The sequence below is a fragment of the Ambystoma mexicanum genome, chromosome 8, assembly GCF_040938575.1.
Source record: "Ambystoma mexicanum isolate Mex_15411 chromosome 8, UKY_AmexF1_1, whole genome shotgun sequence".
NCBI classification, from domain to species: Eukaryota; Metazoa; Chordata; class Amphibia; order Caudata; family Ambystomatidae; genus Ambystoma; species Ambystoma mexicanum.
This window is the reverse complement of record NC_090929.1, coordinates 1131320262-1131342930: the sequence shown is the minus strand read 5'-3', so window position 1 is coordinate 1131342930 and position 22669 is coordinate 1131320262. Positions and strand designations below refer to the sequence as shown.

At 45.0% G+C, this 22669-nt stretch overlaps 1 protein-coding gene across 1 annotated transcript in view; it reads left to right on the top strand.

Annotated features, from left to right (window-relative positions):
* The window catches only part of LOC138472817 (myosin heavy chain, embryonic smooth muscle isoform-like), a 374216-nt gene that overhangs the window by 62189 nt on the left and 289358 nt on the right, over positions 1-22669 (top strand). Inside the window, exon 2 of the mRNA XM_069611184.1 lies at positions 941-1095. Within this exon, the coding sequence (XP_069467285.1) occupies positions 974-1095 (122 nt within the window). The 5' untranslated portion in view covers positions 941-973. The remainder of the gene's footprint in view (positions 1-940; positions 1096-22669) is intronic.

The following is a 22669-nucleotide window of genomic DNA, read 5'->3' as shown; positions in this document are numbered from 1 at the left end:
CGTGGTACTGTACTGGGCGCATTTGCCTACTAAGCCCGTGAGGTCAGGGATGGGGGCTGCCAATATGACAGTTTGAATGTTGTCATGCTCAGGGGCGGGGGATTGGGTTTTGTGTAACAGATGCCGGTCAGCCAGGTGGACTGGTGGAATGATGTGATTCTCGGAATATGGCTGGACACAGGTGCCTGTGTTTGCGTGCGTTTCTTGGTGGGGGACTGTGGTCATGTCCATTGGGATGGCTTCTGTGTTCGTGCCATCTGTGCCCTGCAGCTCCCATTGGCCCCTCTTGTGTTTCTTTTGTTCGTTGCCATGCATGGGTGACTTGTACATTTCAATGGTTGCATTGTGGCTTCATTGCACCTACGGGGAGTTGTACTTTGTGGGCAGGGAGCGGTGTACAGGCACTCAGTGGGGCCGTTTACGGTTGATTCGCGATGCCGTACTTCTCACCATGGCGGAATGGTACATTACGCCATGCCTGATGGCGTTAGGTACATGTCCGCTAGGGTCGGAATTGGCGTACCGTTGCGCCATGGTGGTGTTTGCGGTTTCGCATGGCGCGCGCGCGCGTGTTTGGTGCAGTTAGCGTTGGCGTTCACTACGGTGTCGCTAATGGCTTCGTACTTTGCGGTGACGGGTCATAGTCGCACCGAGCGCTATTCGATGGCGGTATTGCATTTCCGCCATCGTTTTCCGATTTCCGCAAGGGTCGTAATGAGGGCCAGTGACCCTATTGTTTGTTTGTTTGTTTATTTATTTGATAATGCGCTCCAAGCCCTTGGGCAGCTGGGTGCAACACTACAAGTAGACTCGAAACTTAGTTACAGTGCCTGACACAGGGAACGCTTTTAAGTTCCCCATTAACACAGTGATGTGATGTGCAACACATACTTCATCGCTTTGCTTCACTGTAATAATTTGATATTTTATTTCTTTTCAGGTCAATAACCAACTCTGAATTTGACAGAAAATAATGGCCCAGCATGAAGTGCAATCCAACATAAAGCCGGGATTCAGCCAGCGCTATAAATTAATGCTACACCCTGTCTCAGCCGGAGCTCAGAGCAATGCCAAGGACTATGTTCAATTCCTGCAGTAAGTCAATGAATCCCCTACTACACTCAGAGCCCGGCCAGTCATGTTCGGAATGGATGTCACATCGTCACTATGCATGTTCCTTTCTTCTATATGTCATTGCCACCATTGCATTATAACGTGTCCTCCCAGCCTCTTCTCTTCTTCTCTGGATGATGTGCCACATCTCACCATGCACTTAGCGATTCCCTCCTGGGGACAAGGTTTCTCATGTGAGCACTAAGGGTGCCCTAGTGTGGGTCCACTATTACATGCTCTAAGTGCAGTACTTTGTGTGCGCTGTCGTTTTACCCATGGATGATATACTATAGGGCACATTGGATAGACACTTTTTAAGTACTTTGGTGGTGACTGGCACAGTACAAAAGGAAAAAAGTGTGTGTGTGTGTGTGTGTGTGTGTGTGTGTGTGTGTGTGTGTGTGTGTGTGTGTGTGTGTGTGTGTGTGTGTGTGTGTGTGTGTGTGTGTGTGTGTGTGTGTGTGTGTGTGTGTGTGTGTGTGTGTGTGTGTGTGTGTGTGTGTGTGTGTGTGTGTGTGTGTGTGTGTGTGTGTGTGTGTGTGTGTGTGTGTGTGTGTGTGTGTGTGTGTGTGTGTGTGTGTGTGTGTGTGTGTCGAAACAAATGCTGTTTTGCTCAACTTTCAGGGGGATGCATGTTTCTTCTTGGTGTTGCATGTGTGTGTGTATACAAGTGTCTGCACTGAACAGAGTAGACAAAAGGAGCTCTTACAGGAGAGAGAGAGGGAGGGGAAGTGAGAGAGCGCGAGAGAGTGCGAGAGAGTGGGAGAGAGAGAAGGGTGACATTGCTAGCTAGATAAATGAGACCTGTCTGGAAATGGCCTGGGGTAGGAGTGCAGGGCTACAGGCTGTTTTGCCTTGTATGGCTTACTCCCGCATTCCCCTGACTAACCAACTCCTCCCTAAGATCTCCTACCACCTAACACTACACAAACAGGCTTAGCCGTTAGCACATCAACATTAACCGAGCAACGAATAAGCTTTCCTCTTTAGCCCTGTCACGCTCCTCCCACATCAGTGACTAACCAGACCCAAAGTGCTGTATGGAGAACATATTCTTCATGTCCAGCCCATTGCTCACTTTTCAGGGAGATGCCAGCTTTATCTTTGTGTTGTATGTGTGTATGTGTATATATGTCTCCACACTGAGCAGAGTAGACAAAAGGAGTTCTTACAAGAGAACGAGAGAGAGCAGGGTGGGATTGCAAACTAGAGAAATGGGACCTGTGAGCAAATGGCCTGGGGTAGGAGTACAGGATTGCAGGTTGTTTTGCCATGCAAGGCCTACTCCTGCCTTCCCCCGACTAACCACCAAACCTTAAAGATCCCCTACCACTTTATACCACACACACAGAACCCCCACAGGAGGGGCCACAACCAGGGCCGTCACGAGGGGGGTGCAGGGGGGGCAAACTGCCCCGGGCCTCGCGCTTGCTGAGGGCCTCGCGGCCCCCTCCTAAGTGGAAGGCAGCACAGTCTCCCGTGTCCTTTATTCACACGGGGGACTGTGCTGCCCCTGCAATGATTTTGCTGTTTCTTGTGAAGCCGTTTGGCTACGCAACAAACAGCAAAATAATGGGAGACAGCAGGGCTCAGAAGTGAGCTCTGCTGCCTCCCGTCATTCAGCTGAAAACGTGGACACGCTGACTGACAAGAGAGGACTCCTCTCCTGTCAGTCAGTGTGTTCACGTTGCTCAGCGTGACCACACTGACTGACAGGAGAGGAGTTCTCTCTTGTCAGTCAGTGTGTTCAGGTTGTCAGTGTGACCACGCTGACTGATGGGAGAGGAGTTCTCTCTCGTCAGTCAGTGTGTTCACGTTGCTCAGCATGACCATGCTGACTGACAGGAGAGGTGTTCTCTCTCTTGTCAGTCAGTGTGTTCATGTTGTCAGTGTGACCACGCTGACTGATGAGAGAGGAGTTCTCTCTTGTCAGTCAGTGTGTTCATGTTGTCAGTGTGACCACACTGACTGATGGGAGAGGAGTTCTCTCTTGTCAGTCAGTGTGTTCATGTTGTCAGTGTGACCACACTGACTGATGGGAGAGGACTCCTCTCCTGTCAGTCAGTGTGTTCATGGCAGCGTGATCATGCTGACTGACAGGAGAGGAGTTCTCTCTTGTCAGTCTGTGTGTTCACGTTGCTCAGCATGACCACGCTGACTGACAGGAGAGGAGTTCTCTCTTGTCAGTCAGTGTGTTCATGTTGTCAGTGTGACCACACTGACTGATGAGTTAGGAGTTCTCTATCGTCAGTCAGTGTGTTCATGTTGTCAGTGTGACCACACTGACTGATGAGTTAGGAGTTCTCTCTTGTCAGTCAGTGTGTTCAGGTTGTCAGTGTGACCACGCTGACTGATGGGAGAGGAGTTCTCTCTCGTCAGTCAGTGTGTTCACGTTGCTCAGCATGACCATGCTGACTGACAGGAGAGGTGTTCTCTCTCTTGTCAGTCAGTGTGTTCATGTTGTCAGTGTGACCACGCTGACTGATGAGAGAGGAGTTCTCTCTTGTCAGTCAGTGTGTTCATGTTGTCAGTGTGACCACACTGACTGATGGGAGAGGAGTTCCCTCTTGTCAGTCAGTGTGTTCATGTTGTCAGTGTGACCACACTGACTGATGGGAGAGGACTCCTCTCCTGTCAGTCAGTGTGTTCATGGCAGCGTGATCATGCTGACTGACAGGAGAGGAGTTCTCTCTTGTCAGTCAGTGTGTTCACGTTGCTCAGCATGACCACGCTGACTGACAGGAGAGGAGTTCTCTCTTGTCAGTCAGTGTGTTCATGTTGTCAGTGTGACCACACTGACTGATGAGTTAGGAGTTCTCTATCGTCAGTCAGTGTGTTCACGTTGCTCAGCATGACCATGCTGACTGACAGGAGAGGAGTTCTCTCTTGTCAGTCAGTGTGTTCATGTTATCAGTGTGACCACGCTGACTGATGGGAGAGGAGTTCTCTCTTGTCAGTCAGTCTGTTCACGTTGCTCAGCATAACCACGCTGACTGACAGGAGAGGAAATCTCTCCTGTCAGTCAGTGTGTTCATGTTGTCAGTGTGACCACGCTGATTGATGGGAGAGGAGTTCTCTCTTGTCAGTCAGTGTGTTCACGTTGCTCAGCGTGACCACGCTGACGGATTGGAGAGGAGTTCTCTCTTGTCAGTCAGTGTGTTCACGTTGCTCAACATGACCACGCTGACTGACAGGAGAGGAGTTCTCTCTTGTCAGTCAGTGTGTTCATGTTGTCAGTGTGCCCACGCTGACTGATGGGAGAGGAGTTCTCTCTTGTAGGTCAGTGTGTTCATGTTGTCAGTGTGACCACACTGACTGATGGGAGAGGACTCCTCTCCTGTCAGTCAGTGTGTTCATGTTAGCATGATCATGCTGACTGATTGGAGAGGAGTTCTCTCTTGTCAGTCAGTATGTTCACGTTGCTCAGCATGGCCACGCTGAATGACAGGAGAGGAGTTCTCCTGTCACTCAGTGTGTTCATGTTGATTAGAGAGGACTCCTCGCTTGTCAATCAGTGTGTTCACGTTGCTCAGCGAGACCACGCTGACTGATGGGAGAGGAGTTCTCTCTTGTCTGTCAGTGGGTTCACGTTGCTCAGCGTGACCACTCTGCCTGATGGGAGAGGAGTTCTCTCTTGTCAGTCAGTGTGTTCACATTGCTCAGCGTGACCACGCTGACTGATGGGAGAGGAGTTCTCTCTTGTCAGGCAGCATGTCTACGTGTCGGCTGCATGGATGCTTTTTAAGGGTGCATGGAGGTAAGGTAAGTGTTTTCTATTTTAAATTAAAAGTGTATATGTGTATTTAAATTAAATTAGTATGTATATGTGTATGTATGAATGCATGCGTGCATGTTGATGTTTGTGTCAATGCTGTGTTTGGTTTTATTTATACATGCATGTATGGAGTTGTGTAACTGGTGGTTGAATGCATGGGTGAAAGTGTTTTTTGTGAGTGTGTGTTCAGCACGACCCCTAAATGTAGCCGCCCTGGGGGCCACTTCATTAAGGGGTGGGTTCATGGTAACAGAGGTGCACCTAGGCTAAAATGTCAGGGGGCAAAGGGGACTAATACTTCAAATGTTGGGAGATGTGCTAACGTCAGTAGCTGTGAGGAAGGGGAAAACTTCCTTGTGTGGGGGCACCTAAAATCTTTCCACTTTTCAAATGAGACTATTCTGGTGAAGCTTCAATGTTACAAGCAGCTACCTCTTGCCTTCATTTCTGAAACATCACACTTAAGGACTGCTGTGAGAATGAGATGTCTCATGTCACCACTTCTCTTCTAATCACTCCCCTAGCATGCAAGTGCTAACCCCACATCACGATTTCAATTACCTAAAAATGTATGGATAGGAATGCAGGTGCTAACAGTGAAGTGACTTCTCATGGCCATGCTAATCCCTATGGCAATTCTCACCCAGTTCCTGCCCTCCCCACCCAAAACACCTCCTCACTGGAACACTGAGCTAGTTTTAAACATGCCTTGCCATCAAACCTAGCCCTCAATGTGCCTGCAAGTGTTCCTCAAAGGAGTCCTCTGAGAGTTCATGACTTCATTGGAGTTGTAAACACGTAACTGGTGTAATAAAAATGTCTTAATCAGGTCTGCCTTTAGCCACTCAATTTAAAAACACCCTGCATGTCTTTCGCTGAAATTCTTTTAAAAATAAGCATTGGCAATGCCAACAGTTTTGGCTTGTGTATAAGTATTAGGCATTTACGAGGCACTGCTATTTTCTGCTCAGGTACTCAAACCATTTTGCACTGGCACTATCAATGGCCAGCTAATACCAATACAGAAGTGCCTTTCCCATGCCTACACGAATGCCCAAACTGTTACCATTGCCAGTGCTCTTTTTGCTTTACCCTTGATGCACAGGACTATGCATCAAGGTTAAAGCAAACATACTACCTGGCTAAATTGGCCCACTTTGAATGTAGGCCAATCTAGCCAGTAATAACACTTATGGTACACAGTCAGCCTGGATATACTTTCTGTGGCATGGCATTTTTTCTGGTTGGGAATCCGTATATGGTAATAATGGCAAATATTGATGCAGCCTGCATCAACATAATTAGAACAGCCAGCATGAATATATGTTTATACTAGCATATCTCGCGTGGAAAGGCGGCATGAAATATATTGGAAAATGTTCCTATGCACAATTTGTGATTTGCAACTATTGGGAATTTCCATGTGCTTCCATACAAAACCAATTGCAAACTGCGTGGATTTCTACCCAATTTTGCAAAGAAAGTGCTGTAAAATGCATACTTTTAACCCAATGTTTCAAACATTTCTTGGGAGTGAGAACCCCCCCCCCACCCCAAGCCACCCTTGTTTGGTTTGGGCTCCCTCACTGTGCTCTGTTGATCTTGACTAATTGGAACAAACATTTAAGCCTCTTAAGTTCAGAAATGTACCAGCCTCCACTGTACATCATTTGTCACTGTGTATGATGTGCTCCTTAATGATATGATATGGCATTTATAACGTGCCTGTACGCAAGTGTTTCTAGGCGCGACAAGGCAAGGAGGGAGAAACAAAAGAGTAGGACAAAACACAGATCTTACTAGGCCTTGTGTCATTCAGATCGTGCAAGAGCATGGAATGGGGGAGGGAAGAAGTGCCGAGGGTGGGGTAGGATGCAGAAGTGCAGGAACAAAGGAGAAACAAGAATGCAGCCAACTGGTGGCAAGTGTGAGTACTCATAACTTCATCCAACGGGTGGAGAATAAGAGCCAGAGCAGGGACTGTAGGGTTACAGATACAGACCACAAGTGCAGGGGAGCCAAGAGGCAGTGCGGGATTGCAACAGGACAGGCAGGGACCTGGGCCCAAATTCAGAGCTTGACCAGGTGACCAGTGCATGGATCAGGGAGGTGATCAGCAACGGAGAGGAAGAGGGAAGGCAGAAGCAAAGAGACAAGTCTTGAGATGGTTCTCCTCAAGTTTCAGCGAGGCAGGGAGCTGTTTCCAGAGGGAGGCCCCAGCCCAAGAAAGAGATCTGCCCTCAACTCTTTGCTTGGAAAAGTGATTGACCCTCAGAGAATTGGAGGTGGCGCAGTGGAGAGCTCAAGCCATCTTATATATATTTATTCATATAATAAAAAAGTTAGTCTGGCATGAACCTTTCTTCAGTAGAGAAAGTAGTAATAAACCATATTTGGGATCCTGCACACAAACTCAAGGGTAGATTTCTCAAGTCTCCTGTGTGCGGATATGCCGCCGCTGGCCGAGTGCAAAAAATTGTAAGGGGGCCTCACCAAATGTTTTGCCCCGGGCCTCACCACATCTTCTGACAGCCCTGGCCACAACAGGCCTAGCTGTTAGCACATCAACACTAACTGAGCCACGACTCAGCTCTCATTTTTAGCCCTGTTGCACTCCTCCAACATCAGTCGCTAACCAGACCCAAAGTGCTGTAGTCTATCAGATCTTGGGCTCTTCCCTGTGGATGACATAACACCAATTTTATCCCACTCACCCAACAAAAATAAAGCAGATTGGCCTCCATTAACTGGGTACTTCTGACCTGCACCCATCAATACCACAGGATTTGCACCTGGTTTTCCTTCTGTCCCACTAATGAACCCCATCCTTTTTTTCTCTTGTAGAGCCAAGCGTTGCAACGCCAAGAATAGTGGCAGACAGGTGCTATGCAACATCACTTACATTACATTACATTACATCTTCATTATGCACCTGCTATAATTTCAGTAATATAAGCTTCTTTAGCTGTCCTCTTGGCTCCAAGTGATTGCCTCATCACCTTTTTCATCCACTCTAATCATTTCTTCATGGAGAGGCATCTCAACTTCATCTAACAGCCTTGTATTCTCTCTTTGACTTTTCCCTCTCATCTGCACCCCTTAACATTACCTCTAGTTGTGGCACATCATCTTCAACATGATTCCTCCCAGTTTGTCCTTGGCACAAGTTATCTCCTACTTTGTATGCATCCTTATATCCTCACCTCTAGATAAAATACCCTGGCTTCTTTTACATCCTCATATACTTTATTTGGTTTTCGACACCCCATCTTCATTAGGCACTATGGTGGGTCGGAAGAAGGAGTCGGACACATAGTGGACATTCTGATAGTCTTTTATTTAAATAATTTGGAAAAAGGCCTATCTAACCCTATCACTATAGGTGGATTCCCTTCTTAACTAAATTAAACTAAAAGCTCTCATCTCTCATCATGAAGTCAGTCCAAACCTTATTCTACCTGACCCTAACAGTAACACCTAAATCTGGCCAAAAGAAGGTTTCTCTTCTGGCTGTCTCCCATTTATGCTTAGGCTTTCTCTCAGGGTTTTCTTGTTCTACACCAATCTTCAATATGTAAATGTATCTCTTTTAAAAAATCCATTCCTTATAATTTCTTCTGATACTTTTCTCAGGTTTTATTCACAAGCTCCTATAGCTCCTCGCAGCTGTTCAAAGATCTTGTCTTCCTGACAATATGACTCTTATCAATGCTCTCTTTGAGATATTCATTTTAGTTTATGTCATTCCTTGTTTTATTAGGGTTGAGATTTCCCCACTCTTGGCATCTTTTAAATCCACTCTTTCTCTCCTTGTTTGGTTCACTCTGCGTTTTAGCTCATAACACTTTCCAAGGTTTATCATTATGTGGTCTCCCCACTCTTCATTAGTTATCTCTCGCAGAATTATCTCTTGTTATCTCTTGTAGATTTCTCTCTCTCGCCCAGGATATTTGTTGCCACTTTCCTAATGATTCACAATCATTCTTATTCTTCAGGTTTTCAAATATTTCCTCAGATATCACACTATAATAGTTCAATGTTCCATTAGCGTCCTTATCATAATCATGGTCCCTTCTTTGTATTACATCTTGCCCCGGTGGCCTCCCGCTTCTGCCGGTCACCCCTGTACCTTCTTTTTCCATGGGTGACCTTACAGGACTCAGCATTTGCTCAGTTATGTTGGTTTGCTTTCTCGTGTCTTTCCTTATTGGCTTCAGACATTTACCGGTCTTGGTGTCTCTGCAGCTGGCCACGTTCAGCAACAATGGTGTATGGGAGCTGTCAACACTCCCTATCTTCCAGGTTTTGGTATTGTTAGACAGGTGCCTGGCACACCACAGTTCTTGTAAGGTCATGCCATCACGCCCGATGTTTCCTTGAACTATGTCTTGATAACAGCTTTGTCATTGACTGCTTTGCCAGGCCTCCAGCAAATGTGCTTGGCGTTCGCAGTTCCTCAGGTACCACAGTTCAACTCAGCAACGCCTCTACACTGCGCTATGACATCAGGGGTTTCCTCTGTGTACCGTTCTCTCTCCTCCTTTATGGTCTAACTGTCCCACTTTCATGCAAGTTTTTCTTAAAGGGTCATTCCCTTTTCCTTCAGACGACGTGCCGGATACAACATTACCTAAAGCCAAAGAGAAGGAGGACACAGTGCTTTTAACGGAAGGCAATTCCATATACACAGATAATGTGTCCTGCATAGGGAGTTCCCTTTGGGAATGGGAGTCCTTGTCCCCTAAGGGGGAGTCACTCACAGTGAGGTCCCACTTGCCCAGACCCCTAGGGAGGGTCCTGTGTAGTGGTCTCACCTACCTAGCATCAAAGAGGGTGGCTCTTTCGGAGAATGGACAAATACTCCTGATTTGTTACAGCACCCACATATCATCTTCTCAGGATAAGGGGCCACATTTTCAATAAGTGTGCTTTTATAGTCTATTTGGGTGTGGCATCTTGTTGTCATCATGTACCCTCTGATTGTGCCATCTGGATGAGACACCTCACCTTCATAATGTGTCCTTTGGTGATCTTCATTGTGATGGGGCAAATTATCTTTAATGTTCACCCACATATCCTTTCTATTAAAGGGATGCAACTCATATTTATTCTGTGCCCTCCAAATGTTTCTATGTGATTGCCACCTTACCTTTAACAAGCACTCTCTTGTCCACCTTTGATGGCCCCATCATTGTTCTGTGCCCTGCTGTCCTCTCATCTTTATGAGATGCCTCATCTGCATGATAGGCCCCATGGTCCTCTTCCTTTGATGGTGGCTTCCTGTGAATATCATGCATGCTTGTACCCACTCCTACAGCTAAATCACTACATCTTCAGTATAACCACCCGCCTACCATTTGCTTGGCATGAGACATCCCATCCAATTCATGGACTCCGTATCCTGCCTTGTGATAGTGTATCATGTTTTCTCCTATCCTCTCCACAAATTGAGGCGCACTGTGTTCTTCATGCACTCTTCTGTTCTTTTTGAGGGGGAACACCTTTTCGTCAATATACCTGTCCATGTGCTCTTCTATTCTCTTGATGGAACGGAGATGCTTATCTTCACTGTGCACCCTAACGTTGTCTTCTAGGGGTGTCTTCTGAGTATCTTTGTAAAGCTCAATTCTCTCATTTTTCAATTCTCTTGCCAGGACTCATTCTCTTCATCATGTAACCTTGTTTTGCATTTTACAGTTTTAATGGTTTCATATGCAATCAAATACACAGTACATATAGCAATATAAGGCAATACCAACATTTCAGAGTAACAGGCAGAAATGCCAATGGTTTAATTTCCATAGACCTTGAATTACTTTTAGATCATGAGTCCTTATATCTGTGACATCTTCCTTTCAAGCAGGTCATTTCACAAATTCACATCCACAATGATTGTGCTGCACACACTGGAAAAAAAGCAAAAATCAACCTCACACCAATCTGTATCCCACATGCTTACATGCTCTTCTGACCCCACCTGACCACCAACTAATTTCTATAATAGCATTTAAAGGCAATGCATTCCTAGTAAAGATACTCATGGTGCCAACTCCAGCCTTCTTAGTCATTCGGCATTTTGATTGATGTGATTGGACAACCTCTCATAGGATGGTACATGAGCAGGTGCACTAGCACAAGAACTTAGCATAGAAACCCTCCCACCCCCACACTCTATCTTTTCCATTTCTCATGGTTCTCATGAGTTAATCATCTTTTAGCAGCAGTTTTATGAACTGGCCAGCAAGAAGGTAAAGGAGAGTTGGTAACAACTAAATACATGACCAAGTGAAATTATGTTTGCATCATAGCTCCATCCGTCCTTTGTTTGGCATGATTCCCAAGCATGAGTTAACAATGAAGCAGAAGCAGAGCATCTAGTCAGGTTCTCACCAAAAATGTTTTTTAAAGCAAGGTCTGGCCAAACTGAGCAACAGCCCTAGATATGTCATCTAAGAGATAATGGGCCTCATTACGAGTTTGGAGGTAGCCATGCCGTTTTTAGCGGCATGGCTACCCCCAAACTCGGGTCCGGGTCCTGAAAAATCGGATTTACCGGGCCATTCCGACATTTGCGGGCCCGGCAAATCCCATTTTCGGGACCCAGACCCGGTAAATCCCCATTCCCATTTGAGCCCCAATAGGGCTCAATGGGAATGGGGAGGATGCTAACAATGGACCCGTTAATGATGGGTCCGTTGTTACCATCCTGTTCTGCTAGCGGGTGCCGCTCTGCATGTGTGGTCTGGCCAGGCGTACAGAGCGGGACCCGCTGCAGAACTTGTAATGTGGCGGCCCGGTATGAACGGTGCCGGTCCCTTACCGGCACTATTCATACCATGGCCGCCACAGTCATAATGAGGCCCAATGTCTGCATGTCTATGGTGAGCAGGTGCAAGTGGATCTAGGTCACGTGGCCTAAGCCCCACCCACTTGTCAATCACTGCTAAACTGTTGGTGCCTTCCTGTTTTGCTGCTCCTTTTCCCTACTTAAGCAGCCCTCCATCCTCCTTTCTTTTGCGGTTAGTAAGCAGGTTCAAGTGGATCTAGGTCATGTGGCCAAAGCTCCACCCACCTTTCAATCAATCACTGCTGTGCTAAACTGTTGGTGCCTTCCTGTTTTTCGGCCCTTTTTCCCTACTTAAGGAGCCCTCCAGCCTCTTTTCCTTTGCAGTTAGTGAGCAGGTGCAAGTGGATCTAGGTCACATGGCCTAAGCTCCACCCACCTGTTAATCACTGCTAAACTGTTGGTGCCTTCCTGTTTTGCCGCCCTTTTTTCCTACTTAAGCAGCCCTCCACCCTCTTTTCCTTTGCAGTTGGTGAGCAGGTGCAAGTGGATCGTGGTCACGTGGCCTAAGCACCACCCACCTGTCAATCAATCACTGCTAAATTGTTGGTGACTTCCTGTTTTCCCACCCTTTTTCCCTATTTAAAGAGCCCTCCAGCCTCTTTTCCTTTGCAATTGGTGAGCAGGTGCAAGTGGATCTAGGTAAGGTAGCCTAAGCCCCACCCACCATTGTAGCCCTGCCTCTTCCTTTCTGCTCTTAACTCTTAGATGAAGGGTTGTCTCTCGCCCGGCCATACGAAGTGAAGGGCAGACAAAGAAAAGTGCAACTCATGCTTGTACCTCCTCAGACCGGGAGGACTTCTCAGACAACAGGTAAGCCATGTTGACATGTGTTTTCTCCCTCCCTCCTCACAGGCCATCCCCACCATCACCAGGCAATGCCAACTTCTACAACATCACCCCTCCTCTAAGGAATGGACTCCGCAATGCAGCAACCTCACCCACATCAGCCTCAAGCCCATCAGCACCCCCTCACCATCCACAACTCGGAAGTTGATGTTTGTCAACGTCTGCTCAGCTATCACCCATGCAGCAGACATTGCGGACCTCATCACTACACACAGCCTTGATGCCATCTTCATCACTGAAACCTGGCTGGCCCCCATCTCCACTCACATTCCAGATGTCCTTGTCCGAGACATCTACAGCATCCAACACAGCGACCGGCCGTACAAGACAGTTGGAGGCCTCAAAGTCATCCACAAGACCTCATAGCCCCACACCACACTTGACTTCAACAACATTCACTCCTTCAAAGGCCTCTCCTGCCGCTTCTCGCTCTCCCGATGGATACAGTCACATTCCATTTCATTTACAGACAACCCAAACCCAACACCACCTTCATTGTAGACTTTACCGACCTGATCATCACCATGACCCTCACGCATGCCAACAACATCTTCCTAGGTGACTTCAACCTCCCAGGCAACAAGGCCTCCAAACAGAGGAAGGAAGCTCTTTACAGCCTTCTCGACACCCTCGGGCTAATGTCCAGCATAAAGTCGATAGAGGGGAATTGGTCTCCAAGCAATACAATGTCGATGGTTAGCGAGACGGAAGAACATATACAGATACTGACATTGACACCTTTTGAAGGAGGCGTGGGATCATGGGTGTCCATGCTGGTAAACGACATGCCATTGAGGGTGATGGTTGACACAGGGTCACCGTACACCATGGTGGATGTACAGACATTTGAAAATGAGTTGAGAGGAAAGAAAGCAGACTTAAGAGACACGAGAGTGAGAGCAACCAGATATGGGAAGACACCCATCAACATAATTGGTTGTACATGGGTACATTTATGTTTTAAAGAAAGAAAAACATATTGTAAAATGTATGTGGCTGGAATGGGTTATCCATTGTAAGATGGTGGGGGAAAACGTCCCTACGTATCAAGATACTTCCAGGTGAATTGATTCCAATTTTAGGCATTAATGAACACATGTGTGAGACTAGCGAAAACCTAGTAGGACATTTTCCAAAAGTGTTCAATGACAATATAGGCACATAGAAGGTGTTTAGAGACAAAATTATATTGAAAAGAAATGCCAAACCAGTAGTCCATAAGGTGAGAAATATTCCCATCGGTACGAGGGAGGCTCTACAAAAGGAATTAGTGAAACTGTGTGAACAAGATGTCATCGAACCAATTGAAAGTTCAGAATGGCTTTCGCTGATTGTTATTGTACGCAAACCGGATGGATCGATAAGGATGTGTGTAGATTTAAGAGACTTAAATGCAAATATTTGGGTAGACAGACATCCTCTACCAAATATAAATGAGATGTTGACAACAATGAGGCCTGCAAAGTATTTTACGACATTAGACTTGTCATCTGCATATAATCAGGTGGTTGTGGATAATGAATCAAAACATCTTACATCATTCGTCACCCTGTTAGGTGCATTTAGATACGAAAGGATGCCTTTCGGATTGGCGTCGGCAGCAGCCGTATTTCAAAGGTTAATGCATCAATTGTTTGGCGGGTTGCAAGGAGTTCATTTTTTCCAAGATGACATTTTAATATCAGCATTGACTGAAGAAGACCACAATGCTAAACTACTAGGTGTTTTACAGGTTATTCAAGAAAAAGGTCTCACACTCAGGATAGAGAAGGGTAAGATAAAGAGAACTAAGGTGACCTATTTAGGTGATTTTACAAGTGCAGAAGGAATAAAACCAAAGAAACCTCTAGTGGATACAATTATGAGAATTCCAGCCAAAGACCAACTTCGCAGCTTGTTGGGGCTAGCAGACTACTATTCACAATGTGTGCATCAGTTTTCAGACAAGTCATGTCATATGAGAGAATTAATGAGTAAAGGCATTACATTTGACTGGTCAGCAAACTGTAAGAAAGAATTTGAATGGTTAAAAGAGCTGATCAACAAAGCTCAGACTCTAAACATGTTTGATTATGGTGCCAGGAGTATCATCTCAGTAGACGCCAGTGGAATAGGACTAGCTGGAGTTCTTGAGCAAATACAGAACATTATGGTAGTACCTATTGCTTTTGCTTCCAGAATGTTAAAGGGGGCAGAAAGACATTATTCCACTATAGAAAGGGAGATGTTAGGAGTGAAGTGGATACTTGAGCATTTTAAAAGGCTAATTTGGGGCGCACCAATTGAAGTAAGAATGGGTCATAAACCATTGATTCATGTTTAGACATTATGCAGTATAATGTTAAAGTGAAGTATACACCAGGTAAATCTAATGTGGTGGCAGACTGCCTGTCGCGGTTGCCTTGGGATGATGTTGAAGAAGAGACACAAGGAGGTGAAAGCCTAGAAGATCGAGAAACAGACTGTGGAATTGTGCAAATCACCTCAGGCTTTTAAAAAGAGGAGTGGATCGAGTCAACTATTGATGATATTGAACAAAAACACTTAAGAGATGCCATTAGAAATGATTGGAAGAGTGTTGATCAAAGTATCAAGTTTTGGATTAAGGTAAAAGATGAAATGTCTTGTGATAATCTATGTATATACAGAGGAGATCGCATAGTTCCTCCAATTCAACTGAGAGAGATAATAATGACCATTGCTCATGAAGGGCATGTAGGAAGAACCCTTACAAAGAGAATAGTAAGAGAAGCATACTGGTGGCCTGATATGTGGAATCAATTGGAACAATTAGTAAGGGAGTGCATAGTATGTGCGATTAGTGATAAAGGGAGGAAAATGCAGTTTACACTGTTACAACCTGTTGAGATAGCTAAGAAGACATGGACAAAATTTGCTATAGACATAACAGGCCCATTTAAGACATTGGGGCCTCAAAAAATGTAGATCATTGTTTTGATGGCCTATACCTCAAAATGGGTAGAGTGGGGAGTGGCTGAGGAAACTGTTACTGCTACTAAGGTGGTAACATTTCTGGAAGAAATCTTCAATAGGGAAGGAGATCCCCAAGAAATAGTATCAGATAATGGTGCTCAATTCATATTTTTGGAAGTACAAAAGTTCTTGAGAGAAAGAGCCATGGAGCATACGACAACAGCTTTATATCATCCAATGACAAATGGGTTAGTCGAGAGAATGAATGGATTTATAAAAAGCATAATCCAATTATTGATTGCCAATAATTTGCCATGGAGAGATACTTTCAAGGAAGCCTTAAATACTTATAGAGTTACCCCACACTCAGTCATGGAGGTTGAACCATTTACATTGATGAGAGGCAGAACAGCTTCTAATAGATTGAGGCCAGCTTGGCTTAAATTAAAAAAAGACAGGGTGATTTCCATGGATGAGATTGTGGAAAGAGTAAAAAGGAAACAAGCCAAGTATAAGAAATATTATGATGACAACAAACATGTGAAAGAGAGCTACATCAAAGAAGGAGATTGGGTTTGTGTGAAGGAACCAAGGAAGATATTGAAAGGAGAATCTAAATACAGATACCACAAAGAGTGAAGAAATGTTCAAACAAGTCTGTAATCCTTGACGGTGGAAAAAGTGGCAATGTGATGATGTTGTGTTGAATAGAACAAGAATGCCTGTAGAAGAAGAGCTAGTGGAAGATGACTAAAAATAGTAGAGGAATTAGTGGCATGTCTTCAAGAAACAGGAAGATTGTACAGAACTTGGAAAAGGATTTTATATATCACTGAAATTATATTCCATTTTCACGAGATGCCAAGATGTATCCTTTTATCTCAAGTGATTTGTTGCTATGAATTCAATTGTTGTATAAGTTATGTTTCTTTAGATGTTATTAATGTTAATTTCTTTAAATTCTTTAAATATGTGGAAGGGGAGATGTTATATATGGTAATCTGTGTTTCGGTGTGTCACGGGTGATGCAATATGATTCTGGAATCATATTGGATTCGAGAATCATATGAAAAGAGTAACCGGAGATACCGAAGCAGCAACTGCTCTGGGGGGACCTCATTACTTATATACATAGAAATAAAATATATACTTTAATGATATCAAGAGTCCAGAGAGATGATTACACAACACACAGCACAAGAAAGACCCAACAAACAAGAAAGGTAACAGCCTCGACCTAATCATCACCGCACTGCCTTCCCTCCAGTACAGCTCTCCTCTCCTGCTTGACTGCTCTTTCACCTGGCCATACCTTTCAACATGCTGCACACCACCCCAGTCAACCACTCCCAGCAGAAACCCAGCAGAAAAACTGTCAGGTCCTTCAAAAACTTCCCGGTGGAACCCTCATGGAAGACCTCACCAACCTCCCCTCAAATAGACCTAACACCCCCAACCAAACTGCGGCTCTCTACTGGAAGCACTCAACGCCACCCTCTCAGCCTCCATCAACCGACATGCACCTCTGAAACAACGCACTTGCAACCCAAAAACCGTCAGCAACCTGGTTCACGCAAGAACTCAACCTCAGCAAAAGAGTCATCAGGCAACAAAAGACAACCTGGTGCCGTTCCAGGACTGCATCCAACCCAATGCTCCTAAAGGAACTCGGAGCAACTCGCTGACAACTAATCAACACAGCCAAGACCTCCTACTATCAGAACACCATAGCAGAAGCAGACAACAAAAGCAGAGTCCCCTTCAAAGCAGTCAAGCACTGCATCAACCCAGTAGCCAACCCTGCCATACCCCACTCCATCAGAAAATCCACCGTCATCAACACCTTCTTCATCGACAAAATCACCAAGATTCACCAGCTCTGTATCCATAGAGGGACCTTACATCTTTCCTCATGAAATCTACACACACACCCTGGACAACATTGAAGACACTCTCTGCAGAGGTCCTGGTAGAAACCCTGGCTGCCTTCAAGGCCACATCGTATACAGACGGCATTCTCCCAGCATCCATCCTCAAAACCCTCCCCACAGAAGCTGTCCTTCCCTACCTGGAGATCATCAACAGCCCCCTAACTCAAGGCACCTTCCCATCGACCCTAAAGAACCCACTCTTGATCCCAATAACCTAAGTAACTATCATCCCATCACCCATCTTCCCTTCCTAGGTATGATCATTGAGAAAGCGGTAGCTGTGAAACTGCAGCAACACATCAACACCAACAATCTCAGCCAAACCTACCAATCTGTTTTCAGACCCAGATGCAACACGGAGATGGCAACCATACAGATGGTTAATGATGCCCTCGACATCCTTGACAACTGCCACCCCTGCCTCCTGGTTCTACTCGACCGTACGGACGCTTTCGATGCAGTAGAGCACCAGGTGCTCACAGACACCTTACATCAGCCAAATGGGATCAGCAACCTTGTCTGACGCTGGTTCAAGTCCTACCTCTCACCAACAGCCAGCAGTTTGTTCATATGATGTTTTTGATGATGTGTTTATTTATATAGCGCCTTAATCCAAAGTGCTTTACAGAGCACATATATACATACACTATCACCCAACCGAAATTGGTACTCATTTATCAACCTCGCAAGGATAAAAGGCTGAGTTGGCCTTGCCGGGATTCAAATCTGAAACCTGCAGATCACGCTCAGATCGCAGCAGCGAGCGCTCAACACGCTGAGCTATCTTACCGGCTTTCTTATGGACTCCTCAGGATCATCAATGCTACCCATCACTGGTGGACTGATCTTCAATCTATACATGGAGCCACTGGTGTCCTTCCTAGCCACACACAACATCCACATCCACCAATACACTGATGACACACAGCCATACCTCAAGATCGACTCCATCAAGGACATCCACAGGCTCAAATGCTGCCTCTTGCTGATCCAGGTTTGGATGTCCAGTGCATACTTGAAGCTCAACCGCTCTGAGACCGAATTCCTACTCCTCACCAACAAGACTGAACACCCAGACATGCAGACCTGGCTATCAACCATTAGCCCATTAACCCTGAGGGCTTCACCTCCTGTGCCAAATCCCTCGGGTTCCACATTGACAAATACCTCTACTTCAAGACACACATAGCTAAGAAAATTCCTGAAGTAAGTCAGGCCCTTCCTCCCTCCGGACAGCTTTAGATCCACCATTAATGTACTCGTCCTATCCCACCTGAATGGGGGCAATATCCTCCTCAAAGGCCTTGTGTCAACCTCCCTTGCGCCCCTGAAAAGTGTCCTACATGCAGCTGCACACCTCATCAAGGGTCTGCCTATATGCGACCACATCACCCAGGCCCTCACCGACCTTCACTGACTCCCACTGCATGCACAAATCTCATCCAAGTCTTGCGGCATCGTCTTTAAGGCAGTCACCCCCACGTCACTTGGCTACCTCGCAGAGAAACTCAGCATCTCCGGTGGGCAGTGCACCACCAGAAGCCAGGACACGTGCAAACTTTACCCACTAGACGCCGTCTGCCCCTCTCCTCCCCACCACGTTGTACAGCTGTAACCCTCTTCTGTGTCCCTCTGTATCCTACCCCCGCCACGTATCTGTTCTGTCGTTACCTCTGAAAAGCACTCTGTTATGCATCTGTACTGTTGGATACCTCTGTAAAGCTCTACGTTGTTTATCTGTATTGTTGTATACCCCAGTCAACCGCTCTGTTGCTCCTAGAAGCTAGGTCCTCACTAAATAATACAATACTAATAATAATTGAAAAATAATAAAAATCACAAGGTGTGGTTTGTAGTCTCTTTATGTCTGCAATTGATGGACGCATACCTCTGAAATTCACAGACACAGCTTTCACCTGACAGCGTGTGAAGCGATAGATATTGCGAAATCGACAGCAATTTAACTTTCTAAAACGAAAATAGCTAGCCAACATGCTGCATGTTTTCTTATGATTTACTTTAACCATACAGTTTAAGCGATGAAGAGCAACATAATGTTGCAGACTATAAATAACTACCACATATTATCCGCATTTCTCACGCGGTTTACTTGGAACTGCATGCTGGTTTCTTAGACATTATTTGTACTATATTGTCATGTTTGAGGAATCTCCTTAAATGATATCTCTTTGATCATCAGGAACTTATCCATGTTTTACAGGTATCATGATGATAATCTCCAAGACATTGCTTAGTCTGTGGAGGAGCTACATAGCACTAGTCTGTGTAATAAGACTCTGCCTGTGTCCTCCATAGTGTGTAACCCTCCATCTGTGTGCACCATTGTAACGAAGACTCTGTCTATTTGTATTTTGCCAAGCCAGGCTACCGCTCTCTTGGAAGAGTGATGCTTTACCTGCTTCTGCCATCAGTAGTAAAGCTCCTTTTACATATATAAAGAGAGGGCCAGCAAGACCCTGTCTGTGTCATCAATGCTCAGCAGGGCTCCATTTGTTTCTGCCATTATCACACAGTCAGTTTCTGTCTCGTAGAGTGAAAAGGGCTATCTGTGTGTCTCTTCTTGGGCCAGCAAGACTTCTTCTGCATTTGCCAATGGGCAAAGAAGGCCCGCCTGCCTCGACTGAGGCTACCTGATTTTGTCAAGCCATAAACAATTCATCTGACATGATACCATAGTTCCTATTTGTCTCTGCCATGGTAATTTAGATTCCATCTCCCAGTGCCATGGTCAGCAAGGTTTCAATCTCGTGTTGCCAGATGCTCCATCTGTTCCTGCCAAGATGGCTGTGGAGCCATATGTCCCTGTCATGGTCTGCGTTTCATTTTTAGTTTGGGCTATTAGGTGTCGCTTGTATTGTTTTACAGCCAACACCCTGCATGCTAATAGTGTTTATGGTTTAATTATTATTTTTTTGCCTTCTTCTTTCTTTTCATACTGCCTTGTTAATGCTTATAGTACTTGTTCATAGCATGTGTTGTGAGACTGTTGTCCTGCTCGTGGCAACACTCACCCTTGACCTGTTTTTGTCCGTAGAGTTATTTGCTTTTTGGGCTGTTTTCTAGCTGTCTGCAGTCTTCGTGTTACATGCAAGTATTTGTAAGTGATTTAAATCCGTCACTTCACCTAAGTCAATGGCTAGCATGGGATGCACAAATGAAACCGTTAATTATTTATTTGTGTCTATAAGTTATTTTATTCTGAACAATGTAACGCTTATAGCACGCCCCTCTCTTTGAATCCCCCCGGTCACACTGAACCAGGAAGCAGGCTGGTTTGCAAAGTTAAAATATTTATTTATGTATTTCACAATATATGTATCACACTATTTTAATGGGTATACAATAATCACCAATGGGATGATGTCACACTAAACAATCTCTTTAATCACAAGGAGCAATAATGGGAAAAAATAATACAGCACAGAAATAATACTTTGGGTATGTTCAAATCAAATGGCAAGGTGATTACTATTTCCCCCTGCACACTCTTCAATCCCCCCAATTTGCAATATGAAGAAATAGAAGGAGCGAAAACAGGTTTCAGGAATGCAGAATTCAAGCAAAAGTATCAATCCCAATTCCCCCCCCCCCAGCAAACACCAGAGGAAAACAGAATTGATTGGCAAACTTGTCAAAATGGTTTTAAAGTTGGCTTTGAATGAATTAGGTAAAACACTACAACTGGATTTAATTCACTGAAATTATTTAAATACTAATGGGAGCCACTTTATCTGGTTTCAGACACACACTAGCAATGATTTGAGAGTAATAAGCAAGTTGAAAACTTAATTTTGAGGTCGTGTGTAATGAAAAGTTATTTACACATTATAGATTCTGGCCAAATGAAAAATTTGCGGCAAACTTTTCCATGCGCGGTAAATGCGATTGCAGAAAAACTATATAAAACAAGAATGCGCCTTTAAAATACAAACAAGGTTTCTTTACTCTAGGGATGGACTATGAAGAAACAAACTACACGACAGCACAGCCACCAGATCAGGACGTCTCCGATCAGGTTTTTGGCTGCCGAGACGCTTGCCCTCTTCAGATGAAATATATCAGTGCAAAGATGATTTTAACAGTATTATTAAAGAAGGACTAAAGGATAAGAGAGAGAGTTCAGGCAAGACAAAAACGATTTCTAACAACAAAGTTCTGGATATAAGATAGATTTGATTTGGATAGAGATGACTATGGACAGTACATAGGCTAGTGACAATCCTATACTATGGATACTCACTACCAATGTTTTGAATGGAACCATCAGGGATTCTGGTTCTGGTCAGGGATACTTTCTGGGACCGACTGCAGGGCACACCGGACTGGTCTGGTTCAGCGATCAGCAAGGCTCTCTGGACACCGCACGGCAGGACTGAACAGCAAGGCGCTCTGGTCTACACTGCACGGCACAACTGGACTGGATCTTGAATGGCTCTCTGGTCTGCACAGCACAGCACGACACAGCACCAGATCGGGATTTAATCTGCCCTTCTGGTTATGAAGATAATTATTTGGCAGGCAAGCAGTTACAGCACAGCCTGGCTGCTTCTTTGGTTTCCCCTTTAAGTTAAAGGATGGGTTCTGGAAGTTAGGCCCAGCTGAAAGTGGTTCAGCTATGCTCTGAGCCTTTCTGCTTGCAAAGTTTCTGTAGTCTGGAACAAGGAGTATGGATGGATCTTCTTCAGAGTGCTTTGCCAAATCAGGATGGTGGGTGGATCAGTGTGTCCTTTTTAGGTCCTCAACTGTCTCTATTTATGCGTTTGATAAAGGGGTGGGTATAATGAATTATCCCAGGCGCACCCCTTAGGTAGTCTATTGGCTAAAGTCTGCTCTCTCCCTTGATTGGAGGAGGAAACAGAGTGTCATCATGATGATGCGATTTTATTAGGCCAAACATCCTCCCCTTTTGCACATAAAATCTATTTTTGATATAATACATCTTTACTTGTGTACAATGTTTATACCGATAACATAAATAGATCACATATTTTGTGGAGCACACCCTCTTTCAAGCCTCGTTGCTGTGAGATCTTGGGTCTGGATTTGACACATTTTTGCACTTTTTGTCTGGGACACAATGTCTACTTTGTCCAAAATGTTGTACATGTGTGCGCATGATATCTGGGCATAATCGTATGAAGTTTCATGCTTCTGACATAAATACAATTTCTACAAAACCAGAATTCTCGCTGTGCCTTCTCA